The sequence below is a fragment of the Lycorma delicatula genome, chromosome 1 (assembly GCF_047948215.1).
Source record: "Lycorma delicatula isolate Av1 chromosome 1, ASM4794821v1, whole genome shotgun sequence".
In the NCBI taxonomy this organism is placed as follows: Eukaryota; Metazoa; Arthropoda; class Insecta; order Hemiptera; family Fulgoridae; genus Lycorma; species Lycorma delicatula.
In genome coordinates, this window is record NC_134455.1 from 354951104 (window position 1) to 354972479 (window position 21376).

General features: G+C 28.2%; 1 protein-coding gene across 2 annotated transcripts in view; it reads left to right on the forward strand.

The window, feature by feature from the left end:
• The window catches only part of Alg10 (alpha-1,2-glucosyltransferase Alg10), a 36288-nt gene extending 21595 nt beyond the window's left edge, over nucleotides 1-14693 (forward strand). For both annotated transcript variants that reach the window (XM_075382533.1, XM_075382534.1), the window contains exons 4-5: nucleotides 2400-2548; nucleotides 10080-14693. In XM_075382533.1, the coding sequence (XP_075238648.1) occupies nucleotides 2400-2548; nucleotides 10080-10802 (872 nt within the window). In that variant the 3' untranslated portion in view covers nucleotides 10803-14693. The remainder of the gene's footprint in view (nucleotides 1-2399; nucleotides 2549-10079) is intronic.
• Nucleotides 14694-21376: the final 6683 nt, after the last annotated feature.

Here is a 21376-nt window from a genome sequence, read left to right on the forward strand (position 1 = left end):
TCTTTGAAAAATTTTTCCATTTTTTTGGCAGTATGGCATGGCGCTAAATCTTGTTGGAACACTTCGTGCCTTGTGGGAATGTGTTTTGAAGTAGTATTACAATCCTTTCCTTCAGAATCTTGATTACATCACATTTCAATATACCATCTAATGAACAAGAACCTTTCTTTCTTTTTCCTGTTTCTCCGGTAACTACCGTTTAGATAATTCTTCAGAGGATGAATGAGGATGATATGTATGAGTGTAAATGAAGTGTAGTCTTGTACATTCTCAGTTCGACCATTCCTGAGATGTGTGGTTAATTGAAACCCAACCACCAAAGAACACCGGTATCCACGATCTAGTATTCAAATCCGTGTAAAAATAACTGGCTTTACTAGCCAGCTGGAACTCTCGACTGCTGATTTGGGAAGAGGCGTTCACCACTAGACCAACCCGGTGGGCTAATGAACAAGAACCTACAAATGTGAAACAAAACTTTTTTTTCTGGGGTTGTTTAGCTGATTGTTATGTATGAGCCAGTGATGTATTTTCATCTGAAACTTTTCTAACGCATAGAACCCTTTCCCACTGACCATAAGAATGTAACTTGTCGGAAAAAATAACATTTTTCCAGTATTTGGTCCAGTTAGCATAATTTATGTATTTTGGCCTGCAAGAGCCTTTTTTCTTCACACTTATTGCAGGTATCAAAATCTACTTTTTAGGTGGTTTGCGGCTGACAACTTTCCATCCAGCTGCAAGAAGTCTGTGACTAATAGTTATCACATGTAAATCTGTTCCACTGGCTGCTAATTATAGATTTAAGTTCACAGCAGATAATTTTGGGTTAAATTTACTTTTTCTCACTAATAACCAAACCTGTGTTGGAGTAGTTTTTCTTTTATGGCTACATTTGCCTTTCCTTTGAGCTGAAAAGGAACTGCTTTCTTTAAATTATTTCAAAATTGCATTCACTTTATATAGTCAAACAATGAGAATATTATTCTTATTTATTAAAACACGCATATTATAATTTTATTTACTGAAATTTTTTTTAATGTAATCTGAGGTAAATCATATATACTTTTCAAGTTGTACGCTTGTGTTTTGTTTTTATCCATTTCTATATTATTTATGATGTTTTTGTTAGCATTGAGCTCTTGTATCAATCTGTGTCATTCTAGAGTAGCTGTAAGTGATGTGGACAAACTGTATCAAGAGCGATATTACACAGGTACTGATGTTATGTAAATGAAGGTGTTGAAGCATTTTATTAAAAAGTGAAATTTGAACTAGCCACTATGTTAAGAATACCTTACCACTGTAAATAAAAAAAAAGTCAATACATTTTTTCTGTGAATGATCATTAAGTATAACATGAGATGAATGTGAACGTAATAATATAAAAACCAAAGAAGGGTCAAACAATTTCTAGCCTACTTGCTGATTTCATAAACAGCTTCACTATGATGTGATAGTAATTATGTTTATTATCAGACGTCAAGTTTTTAATTTAAAAATTTTATTTTTTTATGAAGTGAATTTTAAAAAAAAAATGTTTGATTTCTTTTTACTGTTATTATTAGTGACTTGTATGCCGAAAAGGAATTATTCATTTTCCTAATTATGACATTAATTTATTTGACAAAAGTTAGTAAGATGTATTTAATGTATTGTAAAAGTGTAGAGTAATAATGTTACATTATTCAACACAACTCAGAATCACTGTAACAGAAATACTTTTTCTAAATGAAAGTATATTATAATAAATATTTCACCAAATAAGTTTGTCTGTATAAAAAAAAATATTTAAAAATTCTTAAATCTTGACTGAAAAACAATACATTTATGTTAAAAATTTTGTTTTAAAATGTACTATATTTCAGAACGTATTTGTAAAATTAGAAAACAAACAGTACTCTTGATACACTTTGAAATAATCACAACAAAATGAGTATGTAATACATAATAATTTTCATAAAAGTTCAAAACAAGATTGATAGAAAGAATAAAAAATAAATGTGTCGAGATCTGAAGAAATTGTTCACTAAATACATATTATACCTTTTTAAAAAAACATTCCAGTCAGATTACAGTATGGAATTGATTGCATGTTTGTTTTGTACTAACTTTTGTACTTTTTGTACTGTAACTTTTGTACTAACTATGTAAACTCAGAAAGTAAAGGGATAAGGTACCACATCCCTTCACTTTTTGAGAATTACCAATATTCTATTTTTAATCAGCGGGGAGTTATCAGTTTTTCATTACAGTTAGCAATTAAGATTGAACAATTGTGAAATTGTGGAATTCTGTGTAAGTGTGACTGGTAATATGTATTGAACTTAAAGTATCATTTATTCATTTTGTTTTTACATTTATTTTTCAGTTTTTTATTATAAAGTTTTTGATTCCAGGTTTAGTAAGTGTTATTACACGTCAGACTAATATTGTATGGGTTTCCTTACTCGGACTGGATGGTGTGATTTATGTCTTAAATTATCATGCTAGACTTCGAGGAAATAAGAATGTCCTTCGAACACAGTCTGCTCCAAAATATATTAAAGTAAGTTTGTTAATTTAGCTGAATTATAAAGGAATTCATTTAATTTATGTTTATTGCTTTTAATGCTAGAAAGCTAATATTTCTGTCAGATAAGGTATAGATTTATCCACCCCACCACTTGACTCTCATTTTTCTCTAATTTCACTGCTACCTTCAGTGGGTTCATATAAAAAGAGAGAGACACAGAAGCATTTGTGTGTAATATTTTCATAGATGTTATGCACAAGGAATTAAAGCATAAATCTTGACTCATATTACAAACACTAAACAAAAACTAAATAAAATACACAAAATTTCATATGTAATTAATTAATAGTGTATGTTGAAGAAGTGATATTACAAAGCAAGTAAATGCAGGCTGAAAATATGTTAATCAAAAATAACACTATGTAAAAATTGTTCTCTTTATAGCAATACATCTTTACAAATAAACATATAAATACTACATTTATATAATACAATATAATATAAATTTAATAACATTCTATTATCTTGTAAATTAATAATAATAATAATTGGAATAATAGAATCGTAATAGAAATAATAATAATAGTACACAATTTATTAGCATAAATCACAAATTAATGACTATTATAAAATTAATGATTATTTTAGCTTCAGATTAAACAGAAAACAATATCTCTTATAATAGTTACATTTATAACAATAACGAATTGTAATTAACACTGATTAGTTAATTGTAATTTATATTAAAGTATTGATCTTATCTTTTATAAAATATAAAACACAATGATCATCATTATTAACTTGTAATAACTTAATCAAAGTATACATTTTAATTAAAGATTTTCCTACTTAAAAGCATTTAGTAAAATAAAATAAAGAATTTATTTTTATTAGTATTTTCATTCAACAAGACTGAACTATATTTAGTCCAGCTCGGACTTGGCCAAGGATGATTTCTATGCTCAGCTCCAACGTTTATTGGGTTCCATCCCACAGACTGATGTGATCCTCCTGGCTGGTGAATCAATGGCCATACTGGTGCTGATTGAACTGGTTGGGAATGAACAATGGGTCACTTTGGATTGGAGTGATGACAATGGACTGCCTCTCCTGTTCTTTGCTAACACCAATAACCTGGTTGTTGGAAACAGCCAGTTCTAGCATCCAGTTCAGCATTGGCCCAAACTGAAGATGACATTGAAGAAAGGAAAATCTCAGTACTCTCATGTTGTGTACAAAAGCTGTGTACCCAACCATCAGACATCAAGTGCAACTGTGGATAGTTATCCACAGTGTCTCAATATGGAAGATGAACGGAAATGAGTTAAGCTGGTAAACTTTGAACAATATCAACTCAATAAGGAAATCTGCTGTCACCTGAAACAAGAATAGGAGACATACTGGAACCAAGTGGCGACTGACTTGGAAGAAGCAGCCTTGAAACATGAGTATCACACATTCTACCAAACTCTCTGAAAATTGACTGGAAAGGTCAAGTTAACAAATAACAAAATCTGAGAGGATGATGGAACTTTTGTAAGATCAACAACTGAACGCCTTCAGTGCTGGAGGCAGTTTTTTGAAAGGATAATCGCAGCCTATCACAATGACCATCAGTAAAGTCAGTGTGTGTTGAACCACCTTAGTTCCAAATGTCTGATGCTGAACAAACTATTGAAATGGTGAAAACAGCCATCCATGCCGTGAAAAATGGAAAGTGCCTCTGAAGGAGACGAGATCACCACTGATGGGACTGAGTCCATCAAGCCTGGAGGTGCTATTCTGCTTCCGTGACTTCATGTGCTCCTTCAAACCATCTGGTGCATGGAAAAGGTACCAGCTGCCTGGGAAAAGGCTGTCATCATTCCAATTCACAAGAAGGGTGATAATCGAGGCTGCAAGAACTACTGCGGCATAAGTCTTCTATCAATTGTTGAAAAAGTTTTCATGAAAGTCATCCAATGAACAGCTCCAAAGTAAACATGTATCAAGCAGATTGATGATGGTATAAAAAATCACAGGCTAAACCTTAATGTAGTCAGGACAATAGCCATGGATCACCATGCATGGAAGCGTATTGCTAATGAAATCGGACTATAAGCCATACACCAGGATTATATAGGATATATATATATATATATATATATATCAGATATAATTATATAGGATATAATTATATATTATATATGTATAGGATTATATCTTGTGTAGGATTGATAAAGATTTCAAACAATTTTCCCCTATATAATTTTGACTGAGTATTATTAATCTCATATTAAAAACACTTTCTCAGGATCATTTCTCTTTACTAAAACTATACATTTTGTGCCCATCAAGATGTCGTTTTCCTCTGACCAGATCAATGCTTGGATTAGAATCACTATTAATTCAACTGAAATTGGTATCGTGTTTGCTGTTTCTTATAAATACTTTTAGTTGTTTATAAAATTTACTCATCGTTATCCCTTGTTTGGAAATGTACTTGAACTATGAAGAAAAATAAATTCTAGATCCTCAGTTTTGGACCTGTATTTGATTTTTAAATTCTAAAATATTATTTTTATGTTTCTATTTAATTAAAAATCCTAAACCAAATAATTCGTGCTCTGATTTTGAATGAATAATAAATAAGAGGCTTATTTTTTTTTACCTAGATATATCTCAGCCACTTATAATCTCATTAGTCATCTTGCAAACCATGGTCTAATTCAATAAATCTGCTTTTACGTAATAATGTATTCATAATGTAATGTGTATTCAGAGTTCTAAAACGTAAATATTTATTGGTACTAAATTTATTACAAACCTTACATTTCGGATTGAAGATGTTGATGAAGAGCTATCTAGTCTTTTAAAATTGGTAATTGCTTTGTTTTTTTTAAAATTTATTAATTTGCTGATTGGTTTTCATTTTCAACTACACTACTCTTATTGAATTTAATTTCATGAATGATATTTGTTTTTGTCTGCTTCAGAATTATAGTAGGGCTATCACCTGATGAAAGGGTCTTTCTTATATTACCTTAATTCTTCAGAACCAACTTCTTAGCAGAAAACAGAAATAAACCTATGCTTATGTTTTTATGCTTTATGAGTTGGGTATGGAAGGACCATTATTTATTCCTAACATTATTTATACCTTTTATTGGTACAGCTTATCAATTTCTTTGTATTTAACATTATTTTTTCTTTTTTTCTTTTAAGATATCAAAGCTGTAGCTCAAATGACTACTAGCCTGCCTTAATACTAGTTAACTATCTTCTGTGGAAAAATCCACTCCTAATTTTGATGTTATTAAATCAACTAATTTTTCCTTTTAGTTTTTCTTTTTTAGCACAAACTAAATCTATTATAATAATTTTTTATATTATTTTTGTATTCGGATCATTAATAACTCCTGTCTGCTTCATTGTAATTGTTAATAGTAACAAATAATAATAGTCTGTCTGTTTTTGTAATTTGTTAATGTTAATTGCCATTTTATTTTTTATTATATTATTATATTTCTTACTTACTTTCAAGAGTAGCAGGTTTATTTAATTTAAGTGAAATTTCATCAGTTTCAGTAGAAATCTAATCCACTTTATTGTAAAAGTTTCATCTAACCTCACTTTTGAAACTGAAAATTTCTAGATATTTTGAAATTTTTCACAGAAAAACAATAATTATGCCTGTAATGCAAATTTAATATCATCACCAGTACATTATAATTCACTTAAAATTTTTCCTTAATTGCTCTCTACACCCAAAAATAAAAAAGAGAAAAGTTAGCAACATAAAATTGTGTATGCCCAGAGAAAACAATGATAATGTTGCTTAAGGGCAGACTGACTCTTACATGACAACCTCATGTGTCAATGGCAAGTCTTCAAATTAGTTATGTCCCGTTGCAGAAGTATCTAGATGTTATCTTTGATAAGAATCTCCAGTTCAAGAAGCACATTCAATACACTGCCAAAAAGGCTTGTAATGCTAATGCTTTCTTGAATGTTCAGAGAGTAGTTCACCCTGATTGGGGGCTTAATTTCAGAACCATACATGTTCTGTATAAGGGTTTGTGAAACTATAATGCTGTACGGTGTATCTGTCTGGGCTCATTAAATGAGGTACAAATTTTATAGGAATATTTTTTTGAGAGCCCAGTGTCGTCTCCTATTGTTATATGTGATTGATGCCTGTAGGACTGTTTTTCGAGAGGTGGTCCTTGTTATTTCAGGTATTAAAGCCATTGATATCCTTGCAGCTGAGCACCAATGATGCCAAGAAAGTAGGGCAACTTTTCTTTGGGTCAAGGTTTCCATTTATGGCAGGTAAGGTGGACTGAATCATCTGATGGTTGTTACACGCATGGTATTTTTCCTGATGTGAGAAGTGCAGGTTGTTAGGTGGATCTTCCCCAATCGGCATATTACACAGTTTCTTTCTGAACATGGTGCTTTTCAAGATAGGTTGACCAAATTTGGTTTGATTAATTCAGGTTTGTGTCCAGAGTGTAGGGTCATTGATGATGTGTGCCATGTTTTATATGTCTGTCCCAAGTACGAAGCTGAACGTACCAAAGTAATTCAAAAGTTTGAATTCTGGTTTTGATTGGCAAGTTATTTTTTAAAGGGAATGTAACTTAATTGCTGGCTTCCTGAAATTCTTAGCCCTGCTGAAGATGGCTCAGGGGATCTGATGCTGTTATGGATGTATTAATAGAATAGCAGCCTGGGTGGTTAGGGACCCACCTGAGTGCTTTTTTCGCCAATATAGGTGTTTTGGCATCAAGCCCCAGTTAGCTTAGATATTTGCTATTAAGATGAGAATGGGTGTTTTGAGAATTCTGTGATGCAGCTTTGGTGTGGGAGGGTGTAGGCATTGACGTCACTCCCAAAAGCGGACTAGAGCAGAGAGAGATAGGGTATGATTTCATTAGAAGCTTATTAAATTTGTGAATTTGTTTCTTGATTTTTGAGTAAATCAAGAGTAAACTGAATTGTAGGGCAAACTTTTCGTTGCAATCAACACTTGTTTTGCTGATTTGAGACTAGTATTTTTGGTGTTTATTCAGGGTCAAGTAATGATCTGAGTATATAGTCTAATTGAAGTTAGATACAGGAAGAGATTTTGTGTGAAACCTTCGGTGATAGTGGAAGGTAAGGGGACTTTCACGAATCTGTTAATTGATGGTTGAGGGTTGTAAGTTATGGTAGGTAGTTGTAGTTTGAAGAAGCCGTACGAAAGTGGTAATAAGTTGTGTAAATAAATACACTGATAGAAATGTTTGTTGAGACATTTGCATCGTAGCTTCTGAGGAGAGGCCAAACTGATGACTGTAATATGTTATCAGGTTTAGTGGGTGTAAAAAATGACCTTCAGTAAAGCTCATTAGGGCTAGGATTGGAGAGTATGGCTTGGTGGCCAGGATCGTCACCAAGGCTGGTGTCTTCCCTTATGGGGCTAGGGTGGTTACAATTTAAAACAGACGAGTAAAAAATACAAATTACGTAACTGATTGTACTTTGTGTGATTAAAGAACTCCATAAATTTGAGCTATTGGAAAATTTTATAACAAATCCAAGTTAAAAATAATATTGTCTTAGGTACTTAAACCAAATTATTCTAATTGGCTTACCTATACAAATCATTCCAGAATGTGGCCTAACCTTTTTCAAGAATTGTCTTATTAGGAATAGCTTGTACTAAAGTTGTTTTTTTCTCTAAGATGAACTGCTATAGTAATTCACTATGCCAACTCCTCTGCAATGCAGATAATATATTCAGCTCTCACACTCTCAGCCCTCCTTCACTCTGTTCACTATAAGTCTTTTAAGTTAAGTGTGTAGATTATCTGTGGGTTTATTTTTTAAGAATAATGTTCAGGGTGTGTTTTTGAGCCGGTTTAAGTTTTTTATACAAAAAAAATCCATTCCATCCTACCGTTGCTATATTATTAAACGCTGAATTAGGAGTCAAAAATCTTTAATGTATTTATAACTTATAATATAAATTTCAGCCTGTAAATATTTATTTAATATATTAGTGATATATTGTGCAGGGCAGCCCAGTTTAATGTATTATTCACAATAACTGAAATATTTAATGTAGATTTTAAAAAAATTTTGCACTGAGACATTGATTATTGTTAAATGATTAAATTTAGTTGTAAGGCAATGTAAATATTTTTAGTGGAGGTTGTGACTGGAAATCTGATTATAAAGCTTTCTGAAGTGTTTTATGTTATTAACATTGCTTATGTTAATTAACTGAAAATGTTATTATTTAGCCATGTGTACTCTTTAGAAGATGAGGATCATTAGCTAGATTAAGCAGTCCAGGTACTACCTGAGAATATTAAAGAATTATCATCGGCTATGAAATTAGATTCCTATATATATATATATATTTTATTACCAATATTACTTTTAGAGGATTAAAAACAGAGTAAAGTAGAGTAGTTGTTTTAAATTGAATAGTAGCAATAATAGTAATCCATTAATGCTAAATGCACATGTCGTTTAAGCAGAAAATCAAATTATATGCTGTTTATTGTTTAGTTTCTTCTTATAACTTTGCTAATATACATCAAAATTATGTTTCAGTCTCATTGATTTATTCACTGAAATGTGATCATTAGTTTGGTACTTAAGTATTTAAAAAATAAATCAAAGGGTATTGTTTACATTACATTACAATATATGATAAATTCCTTTACTGTTTTGATTAATCTATTTAGACTGAATACATAACTGTTCACTCAAAAATTGTGTACACAATATAATGGTTATAGATCTTTATAAATGCACTATATTTTTTTCAAGATTTTTGGATATGAACTGCTAAAATGACAAGATTGATTCAAACTCTCATTTACTACATTGCTTCTCGTAATGTTCTGTATTCAGTAGGTCATTTTCTATTGTACACAAGCCACTGTAGAAGTGTTAACAGTATACATTATAATTGTAGGACTGCTGCTCTTTGTTACGTCAACAAATTGCAATTAATACTATGTAAATATATTACTCTGTTCAGAAGATATTACAAAATGTTGGCGAATATGTTTTTAGTTACAAAGCTGTCTCCCTTCCATTGCTGTTTCCTGGGGACTACTTTCCATGAGTTGTGGGGATGGTTTTGTTTTCCATGAGTTTTGTTACTGAAGTTTTTGCTCTCTCAATCTGTAATTTTTTTAATTCTATAAATATATATTTAATAATTGTCTGTATGTTACACTCACTAATCCAGTTTTTGTGTATTTGTTAATGTAAAAGTAATTTTTCTTGTGAAAGTAAAAATTAATGATATAGCCCTTTGATATAAGTGTTTGAATATGTTGTATTAAAGATTTCTCGAACAATTTTTTATGGTGTTTTTATTTTGTAGTGTTATTACGTTAAGGTATAAGATAATTTATAAAAAATATATTTTTGTTTAACAGTGTAGTCTTTTTTTAATCGTTAGTTGCACAAACCAAAAATGTTGTCTTGGAAGGTGTTTAAAAATATTTGTCAGTTATAAATTTAAATTTAACAAAAAATATTTTATTTTTTTTTGTTTATTGATATTTTGTTGTTTCAGGCAGTCTTCCTTATGGTTTATAATGAAAAGAACAAGTTACGATTATTCATCGATGTTTTAAAGGTTGTTGCTGGATATGCGTTTGTACTTGCTACATTTTGTGCATTTCTTATTATCAACAAAGGGATTGTTATTGGAGATAAACAACAACATGTAGCTGCCATTCACTTTCCACAATTTTTTTACTTTACACTATATTATCTTTTCTTTACCTCATCATTCAGTGTTGTAAAATTGTATCCATTTTATAAATTTTTAAAAAAGAATTGGAAACTAACTATTTTTAGCCTGCTTTTATGTAGTGTAATTGTTTATTTCAATACACTTGTTCATCCGTACCTACTGGCAGATAATAGACACTACACATTTTATATATGGAATAGAGTGTACGGAAAGTATGAAGTGGCACGATATATTTTTATTCCAGTTTACATTTACGGTTTATTTTGTATTTATGATAATATCAATCATTTGAATTTTGTTAACCAATTAGGATTTTTTATCAGTGCTGCCATGTGTTTGGTCCCTCAAAAATTAGTTGATGTGCGTTATTTTATTTTTCCTTATTTGTTGCTGAGGTTACAGATTAAACATAGCCATTGGTGGCAATTATTAATTGAATTTTTCCTTAATATTTTTATAAATATTTTAACGATATACATTTTTATTACAAAAACATTTTATTGGTCTGATTTTAATGAACCACAAAGAATAATGTGGTAAGAATAAAAGGTTTAATAATTCTGATAATTTTTGGGTGAAAATGACTGGCAGGTAGCTTATTAATTTTGTTATTAGCATTAAAGTATCTGTATTAGTTGGCAACTAAATTTTGTCACCACAGTGGCCTTTCATATTAAAAAAAAAAAAATGGATGGTAATTTTAAATTGTTTTGAAAATCTTTATTGCCATTCAAGGAGAGGTCAAATAAGAAATAAGAAATAAGATTTTAAATAAGACAGCAATAATTGTTATTGCAAATATTGTTGCATATATGTAACATTTACAAACTGATCTTAACTATGTTAAAACCTTGATTTTAAGTAGCTATTATTTAAAAAAAAGAAAACCAGAAAAAACATAGGTGGTTTTTTCTCAGCCTACATCAGAATATTTTGATTGGATTTTTATAAACTTTTTTTAAGGTAATTGTAGCTGTGGGAAAACTCTCTTCACCCCCCTCTCGTTGTGTGTGTGTGTGTGTGTGTGTGTGTGTGTGTGGGGGGGGGCACATGCGCTCAAGCTTACTGTTGAATCTTTTTTATATAATAATGAATGGTAGTAATGTTAGTGAATAGTCTTACGAGAAATGGATCTATAATTTCAACATTTAGATATATAGACAGAACTTTCATGTACTGCCATTTTATGTGTTGTAATTTTACTACCGGATGTGCCATTGTTAGCTAACTTCAAACAATTATGAGTTATTGAAATATAATTATTTTTTAAATATTTTTGCATGGTCAATGACAAATAAGAAGGAAGGAAGTAAGTCATACTTTTTTAATTTTATGGAATATGTTTACCTCTTTTATAAATCTTTCTTAATTGATAGTTTACTAATTACAGTTTAAGTAATAAGTTATTGAAATATTTATATTTCAATAGAATCTTAAGTACAACACGAATGATCTCATGTAGTAGACACCTTTTTTTTTTTACCAACTGTGAATTAAGTTCACTTTTTGATTTGTGAATAAAATGTTAATTTAGTGGAATTGTATGTGTTATTGTATTTTGAATTTGCTATGTATATATAATTTATTATCTAAAAGAAATAACTATTTTCAATTCAGTATATAATAATTTGTTTTTATTTGACATTTCAAGTGATAATCCAATCTTGTATTAGAATTCCATTGTTTATGAAGAATGCTTAACCTGTGTTTGGATGGTATTTAACAGTTAGCTTGTTTTAATCTAATTTTGTGTACTTACATGGTCATTACTCCTGGTATGGAAATCTTCAATTTCCCTCCTTTATTTTGAGTGGTATTTAAAGAATTGTATTATTGATAATACCATTTCTGTGAGTGAAGTGGTGTTATAAATTCAATCTTTTATGTGTGATAAGAGGGTGGAAAAAATTCATATGATAAATTATATGATAATTTATCGCTATTTCAGATGTATTCTTTACAGATTTTACTGTGTCGCATAATAGTATGTCACCTTATAATGCTAGTATGTAAAATATGTTGTCGTTCCAACTTTCAGGGAAAAGAAAACAATGAAGTGGAATAAATAAACTTACCCTTTGCTTTGGCTATATTTTTCATCCTTGCCTTATGAGAGTGGAAGTATTTACAGTACTTAAAACCTTGCATATTTAGCCATTTTGTTGCAGGCTTAAATTTAATGATTTAAATGGCTTAAATTTAATGTCAATTGGCATCCACAGTCATAGAGAATAAACTCTGATATTAGTATTTTTTCTTTAGCTGCTTAAATAAATTTTTTAAATTGTAAATTGTTTTATGTTGAAAAAAATGTTTGTTGGCATTTTTGCATTAATCCAATAAAAAAAAAAATAATAGTAAAATGTAATTTAAAAATAAAATTGTTTTGAAAAATTACCAGTACTGTTTAATTAGAAGTAGAAGTATCATTTTATTAAAAGTAATAACAGCAGAATGCTAGTTCATAATAATTTCAAAAGCCACTCAAACCTTTTTGAATTTATTAAAGCATGGGATTAAGCGCAGAATAAACTGATCTGAAAACACTGGACAATAAAATATATATATTTTTCTTGTTCAGCATACATCTGACAATGTTTTCCAGTCTTTATTTTTGTCTTTCTATTGGAGAATTGCTGATTTTATATGATTAAACAGAAATTTTATAATAAAATTTGAATTTGGATTAATTCTTTTGGTATAAGAAATATTTGTTTACAAGTGAAAGATGGGAAATATGGATTGCCAACTTTTTATACAGTAGTAAACCAATGTCTAATCAAAATGTTCTATTCCACTTATCTCTTCATTGTATCTAACATTGCCTCCGGTTTTAACCAAATGATTTCTTAGGGACTACAGATTGTATTGCAAATCTAATGAAGATATTTGTTTAAAAAACCTATATATATAATTAAATTTGAGTTATCTCAATTTAATTTTATCTATAAATGTTAAGTACTTAATATTTTATGGTTGTTCATAAATTTTACATTTATGAAGAATGTAATTTTAAATGTTAATGTTAATTGTGTTTAAATGTTATTTTAACTGTTATTTATTTGTATTTTATGAAAGCTTGAAATTTAATTTTTAGACTAGATTACTAAATCTCGTGAGCTGTTTACGTTTTTTACAGAAAAAATGTGTACTCTATTTATATATTATTTTTTTGTTGTAAAAAAATACAACAGAAAACCACTTTTTGATTATTACTAAGAACCATATTTACTCAATATAATCAAACATATTTAAAGTAATGTATTAGTTCTATAATAAAAATGAAGTCCCAGAAATACAAACAATTATTAAAATTCAATTTTTGGTAAAATTATTAACTGTTATTTAAAAACACATTAAAAAAAATTGCATCAAAATCTAACTTTAAAAAATTAAAAAAAATCTTGTTTAAGAACAACCTTCACCACTAGGTTGGAAAAATGTTTATGAGTTACAATTACTGCATAGTACAACAATACATATCTGAATTGGTTGAATCTTGGTAAAATCTATTGAAATAAGGTAGGAGAATTGGGGTGTCTAAAGTCACCCAGGAGAATTCAAAAGGACACAAATTGGTGGTCCCACCATTAAACATGTCAATATTATTTATTTTGGATTTTCAGGGAAAAGAACTGAGAAATAAATAAAATTACCCTTTTGGTTTGGCTACATATGTTTGTTATCCTCATTTTGTGGAATGCTAGTGTAAATAGTACCGTTTTTAATCCAACTTTTCAGGGAGAATAACAAATAGATAAATAAAATCATTCTTTATATTTTATTTATTAAATCTGCATTTGACTTTTTCTTACATTTTTCTACAAAATTTAAGTAGAAACAGAATAATCTTGTAAACATCAAAACTGGTTTCAGCTCCAGACCTCTTTTATATTTATATATTATTGTGCAGATATTTACAGTGTGCCTATGTAATGTTATTTATCCTTTGGTACAATGATATTTAATTTATATAATGTATATATATTATATATATATATATATTTTTATAGAGTATCCACTTACCAATATAAGTGTGTATTAATTGTGAAGTGCTTTCAGATTGTTCCTCCATCATCAGGAATTACTGATGATTGTCAGTAGTTAAAATAAGTTAACGTTAAAAGAAAAACGTCTTGTCTGTATAATGTTTACAACTGTTATGCAGTATAAATTAAATCAGTTAGCCAACCTAATAATTAATAATTATTGTATGATTTACTTGAATAAAATATCATTATCAAATATGATTTGTTCATTTATAAGGTTATTATTATTCATATATATATATATATATATATTTAGAAAAAAAAATATATATATATATATTTTTGTCCATTTTCTATAATGTGTTTAATAAAGTTAGATTGATCTTTATTATTTTTATTTATGCAATTGATATGTTCTTTAAATCTAATTGATAGTGAACAATTTGTCATACCAATATACTCCTTGTTTTTTTGGATCATATTTGATTTTATGATATTTTATTGTTTTAGAAAGATCTTTATTATTTATGTAATTTATTATTAATTGTATATGCTGTTTTTAATTTAAATGTTTTAAATATTTTATTAAACTTAAATTATAAGTTTAATATTTAAACTTATAATATTAATAATAACTTAATTATTATTAACGTGGTTTAATATTATATTTTATTTTAGTGTATTTTTCTATAGTATTATTATTTGTTCATTTTATTTTTCCTTATTTGTATTTTATTTTTTATTTTGGTATATAATTTATATATTAAGTTTGCATTGTAACCATTATTTAATGCGATGTGTTTAATATTATATATTTCATTCTTAGTTTGTATATATAAATTTTTTGTTTATTTATTATGGAAGCTTTTTTGAATGTTCATTCATATTTGGCAATTTATTATTATTTTAATATTTTGTGTGTACCCTAGTTTAGTTTATACTTTCAGATATTACTTCAGATATCTTTGAATTGTTTAAAAATAGTATAGTGTATGTTGCACTACTATGTTGCTAAAGCTGGTTGTGTAAATAAAATGTTATTTATTTCTGGATCTCCTATTTGCTGATATTACTTATTGATAAATCTCAAATATTCTTTTTACAAATTTAGTACCTGTGTGAACTAAGTTATATAAGTTGTTAATTAGAAAACTATAATGCCTGAAATTAAAGTAAAAGATTCATTAGCAATTTTATTATTATTATTTCTTTAGATTGCTAGTATTATCTGCATTTTATGGTTACCTGATTCATTTTCAATAAAAAAAAATTGTATTAAGTTACTTATGTATTGTAAGAATTAGTTTAAGTTCTGTATGAGAAAAAAATTAATGTGTAATGGAAATACTGTTTATTATTATCCACGGGAAGATAATTGGTTCTTAATTACTGAATTATTGTATTGTATCACCTCAGTATTTGTAATTTATAATTGATTAAAAGTGGCTTGTTATAAAATAACCCTAAGTTTCTATGAGTCCACTAGCATGATTAGTAGTGAGAGAAACTTTATAAAAAATTTGACTAGAGAGTATTGAGGTTATGAATGTATTTGTTATGTTATTCCATATTCATTAGATTAAGTTTCTAAACTTTGTTAATGCTTAATATTAAACAAAAAAATAATGGAATGCTTACGTTGATTATAGTAGAAGCGTTGTATATTTGTTTATGAGGAAAACATATAGCTTGCTGATGTTTCAAATAATATCAGCAAACACTTTTCTGTTTAATTTCTGAATTTTTATTTTGAAATATTACTATTTTTGACAAAATTCAGTATACTTAAAATTTTGTTTGATCAGTACAGTGCAATTAATAAATTCATCCATTAAATTGAAATGCAACTTTAACATGGTTTTTACACAATTTACATGAACTAATTAACATACACAGTTAACATGTAACTTAACAAGTACATTACACAATTTATCATAATTAAAGAAAGAAAGAAAAATAAAAAGTAAAAAAAAAATAAAGTAAAAATAATGCCATCCATGTCTTGACTGGGACATGAGCTCTGGACCCCGGACTTTGGTGAAAGGCTGAGATACTACCGCTCTGCCATAGAGATCAGCAGAGTTTGTTAATTAATAAAGTACTGGAACTACTGTAAGAGTTAATAGTTTTTACAAGCTATGGAAATATGTAGCGAGGAATGAAATGTAGAGTTACTGATGTTGCACTTTCACTGTTTCTCTTTCTATTAAGAATCTTTTATAATTACTAAATGTTGGTTATAATTTTCTATAGTTTTGCTGTAGTAGAGAAAACCATGTCTTAAAAATATTTTTTGAACCCAAGTGTAAGATTATTTACCTTTTTTTTTTTTTGTTTGTTTAATCTCCGGGTCCGCAGTCAAGCAATTCTTTCTGCAGAGGATGAGTGTTTTTTAGCGTGTGTGAAAAATGCAATTTCCCATTTGCTTTCTATCAAAATACCTGTATACAGTATTTTATAATGTTTAGAATAGAAATTCTGCTATTGATTTTATGTAATTATTGTATATTTTTGAATAATTTTAATAGAAATGTAATATGGTCTAAAATAAAAAAAATTTCAGTTGATTCACATATGTCATCTATCACATCAATGTATATTTTATGAAAATAATTAATATAAATTTAACAAATGGGCTTGGTATTTGTAATAAATAAATGTAATAGCAATCTCCAGATTGCTATGTTTTGTTTTTCATAAGTGAGAGAATCAGACTGTTAAAAAAAGTACAGTAGTTTTTCCAAAATTAATTATTTTTAAAATTATTATACAGTCAAACCTCCCCAAATCGAGCCTCTTTAATTTGAGTAACTCCCTAAAGCGAATATTTACTTTATCCTCTTAATCGAATTAAATCACCTCCTTTATTCAAAAATTTTGAGGATTTGGTTTACATATTATTTTTTTGATGAAAAACGTTTTTTAAATGTTTTCAATAAAGGATTTACATATTGTACATGATTTCCAAAGAGTCATAGATAGCAGTAAATTCAGTTTAATAGTGTACAGTGATCGTTAGTGTGGACTGTGAATTTTATCTGGTACTGCCTAATGTTAATCAATTTCAGAGTTGTTTATTTCCATCGCCGGTCACCAGAGTAGTCCATAACATAACTACATGCATGGTGCCACTGTTTGATGAGTAATAATTCCGTCTTATTCCTGATAGCAGGCTATGCATAACATAAAGAGTCAGATATTACTACAGTATGCGTTTTAATTTTATGTAATTAACATTAAAATTGTCGTTACTAATTGTGTTTTACAATTTGCATTTACACACTAGTTTTTTTGCGGAATCCAAGTTTTATTTCATTTTAAAATTTATGATTTCATTATGTACATTTCTGTGTCTTCTTGCTCCTTTCTGTTTAAACTTTGTTGTGTAGGCCTACTGTACATTTTTAATAGTTGTGTTTTGAGTATAATGGAAACAAAGGATTATCTATCAGTGATAAAATAAAAATTATAAAAGAGGTAAAAAAAGTAACAAAAAAAAGAAAGACATTGCTCACGAATTTGGAATTTCGTCAAGCACTTATCGACAATTTAAAAAAAATGAAAATTCGATCCTTTCAAAAGAATATTGGAGTGTAATTTGTAAAATCTTTAACATTAATATGATGAAATTTCATTTGACTTGTTCTCACATTTTGATGATGATATTGCAGTTAGTGCCACTCCAACTGATGATGATATCATCACATCTGTGTCACATTCAACCACTGATAAGGATTTCGATGAAGAAGATGAAATGGAACAAGTAGAAATTACAATTACAGCAAAAGAAGTGAAATTGGCAATAATAACCTTTGAACATTCTTCAAAAGTACAAGTGAAGTCATTTTTTTGTGCATTAATGAAGATTAATAATGGCGTTGATTTTCAAATTTGCCAGAAGAAAACAAAAAAAGAAATTAGACTTTTTTTTTTTAAGAAGTAATTCAAGGTATTTTACTGTATTTCATTCTTTTTTTTTTTAATTTTTACATAATACTATACAAATTTTGTCTTTTATAATGTAATTTAGTACTGTAGTACATTATTATAGATTAACATAAATTTTTATTAAATTATGAAATTTTCCCGTACAATATTTGAGCTTCATTATTTTACTTCTCTAAATAGAAAACTCCCTAAATTAAAAAGAAAATATTGGTCCCTTGAGATTTGAATTAGAGAGGCTTGACCGTAAGTAAGTTTCCTGGTGAATACAGCTTGAATTGCTCTATTAAAGGGAAAAGTTTTTAGTGATCATGTCAAAAATGGGGTATTGGGTATTTTATTTGCAAATGTCTACTTTTTAGGGTTATCTAGTTACACATAACTATCATATGTAGTCATATGAGCATGTTTGCAGTGATTTTGGCCTTATTTTCCAAGATTGACCAAATTTTTTTCAAATTTGGCTAAAATATTTTTATATATTAAGCATTGATCAAAATTTTTTTCAAAATTCTTTAAGGGATGGGGAGATAGCTTGATAAAGAGAGATAGCATGTTCTTCTGGGGCAGATTTGTTACAAATTATGCATAAATAAATATACCAAAAAATGTTTTTTTAAAAATTGAACCTCCACCTCCTAAAACTGAAATTTTTGTATTTTTGCTCTATTTTACTTTGGTTTTAATATTAACATTTTTTTGGTATTTTGTATAAGACTATACAAAATTTCTACAATTTTCCAAAATTATAAACTCCCATACTTTAAATATCGAAAATTTATTTTGAAAATTTTTACTTGGTTATTTTGATTTAGCCTTTATTGGAGGGGGTGTTAGATTTAGAGAAAACTTTACTGAAGCAAATGTGTTAAGCTTATGAATATTTGTATGAATATTTTCTCTAAAAAATATAATATTCTGTTTTTTGACTCTTAATTCTTAATTTTTATTATAAAAAAATTGTTTTATTTTTGTTTACCACATAAAAGGCAATTAAAATTCAAGTAGTTTTGGCCCTAAAATATACCCTGGAACCAAATGAGAAGCAAACTTTTTCATTACTTTTATAAAAGTTATGCTTCACGTTTTCAATATTTTTAATTAATTCTCCTTTAGTTTAAATTTCTGTGAGGGATCACTTCTTTATAAATAAGTGATGGCTAAATTTTCCCCACAGTATAAGTAAGCCCCCAAAATAAAAAAAAAGATTATTAGAAATTTGGGGATTTTGATGATTAAATATTATTTTTCATGACTTGACTGGCCTAGCTGGGAGTGTCGTGCAATTCTTTCCCAGAATATATATATATATATATATATATATATATATTTTTTTTTTAAATAAGTCATCATGTTGGAATTGTACTTACTGTTCAAGCATAATAATGTTACAAATACTTATAGTTATGGCAATAGTACTAAAACAATTATGCTGTGATGAAAACTTTTTATATAATTTGCTATATTATTTTAATTTTACTGTAGTGTATAAATTACATTTTCTTGTAAAGCTATTATGTTATACAAATCATTTTGCTTATAAAGAGATTCTTTGTGATTTTGTTTGTTTATCAGTGGGTAGTAGTGAAGGGGGTAATGTTTTTATTTAATGTCATATGCCAAAAGTCTAGTAGGTAGGTTGATAATCTTTTTGTTGATAGATGATAGTAATTTATAATTGATGGGCCCTTGAGAAGAGAGTTACACATATTTTAGTTTCTTTCTACTGATCTTCAGAGGGTTCAGATACTCTTAAATTTGTCCAGTGATATCAGCTTGTTGGCCTACTCTTCTGAAATGTTTTTCTTTGCAATTCGATTGATTGCATGCTTCATGTCCTCTCCAAGAACATTTACTGCTTTTTTTCTTTTTTAAGTTTCACAAATCTTTTCGCAGTATACACTACTTCATCAGGTGAACTAATATAAAATTAATCAATTATTAAAATTTTTATAGAGATACTCGCGCTCAATTGATTACAAAAAAATTTGTGAGACCTGAAAAAGGAAAAAAGTAGTAATTGTTCTTCATTGTGATGGATAATTATATAATTCTAATGGTATGATGCTTATTGTAAGTTATAGTTTAATATTTAAAAATCTTTATTTTTTAAATAAAATAAAGAAAAAATGTTACGCAAGAAATAACAAATATAAATTTGTCATATTTATAATATGGTATACCCCATTAAAATTAATGTTAAATTCTAATTTTTGAATTGTAAGATTTAAAAATTTTAAGGTTAGCCTTTACTTCTAGCAACATTACCAGTTTGCATTTACTGATTATTATTAAACAATATCATTTTATGTAAATAGTTTTGCCCCTGAAGAACTGTAATAGTAATGAAAATGTTACAAGGTGTAATTATTGTATAGCTTTTTATTACATTCGGGTTGCTTGGTATGTAAAAGATATATCAGTTGAAAGCTTAATAATCCCTTCATCAGTATTCTAATATCTGAACTGGAAGTATCACTTGAACTGTAAATGAAGTATTAAAATTAAATAGATTTTCCTTGAAAACAAAAAGCTGCTATTCATGTACATTATTTTTGTAAATGGCTTGTCTTGTATTATATTCTTGACCAAACATTATTTTAACGTGGGGGTAATAACATGATAAGATATATTTCACTGTCATCTATCTGAATATTAGTAAAAAAATTCCATAAATAGCTTGAGCATTAAATCGTACAAAATTCAGAAATTTCATTTTCTTTAAAAGTGTGGCATAAGATATTGTACCAAGTTCTTTAATTCTACGATCAATTAAATCTTTTATTGTTTTACAGTTGTGGAATAAGATTTATCTTTTATATTTAAAATGTTGTTTGTTTGTTTTTGTCTTCAGTAATTTGATTGGTTTCGATGCAGCTGTCCAAGATTTCCTATCTAGTGCCAGTCGTTTTATTTTGGTATACCCCCTACATCCTATATTCTTAACAATTTTTCTTACTTATTCCAAATGCCTGCCTGCACAATTTTTCCCATCTACCTGTCTCTCCAATATCAAAACGACTATTCCAGTTTGCCTTACGATGTGGCCTATAAGTCTGTCTTATTTAAACTAATTGACAAAAACCTTTTCACAGTCTCTAGCTCCAACCACTGGATCTGTTTTGCCAAATATTTTTTAAATTAAAGCTTATGACCACCCTAGGTATATCATCAATAGTT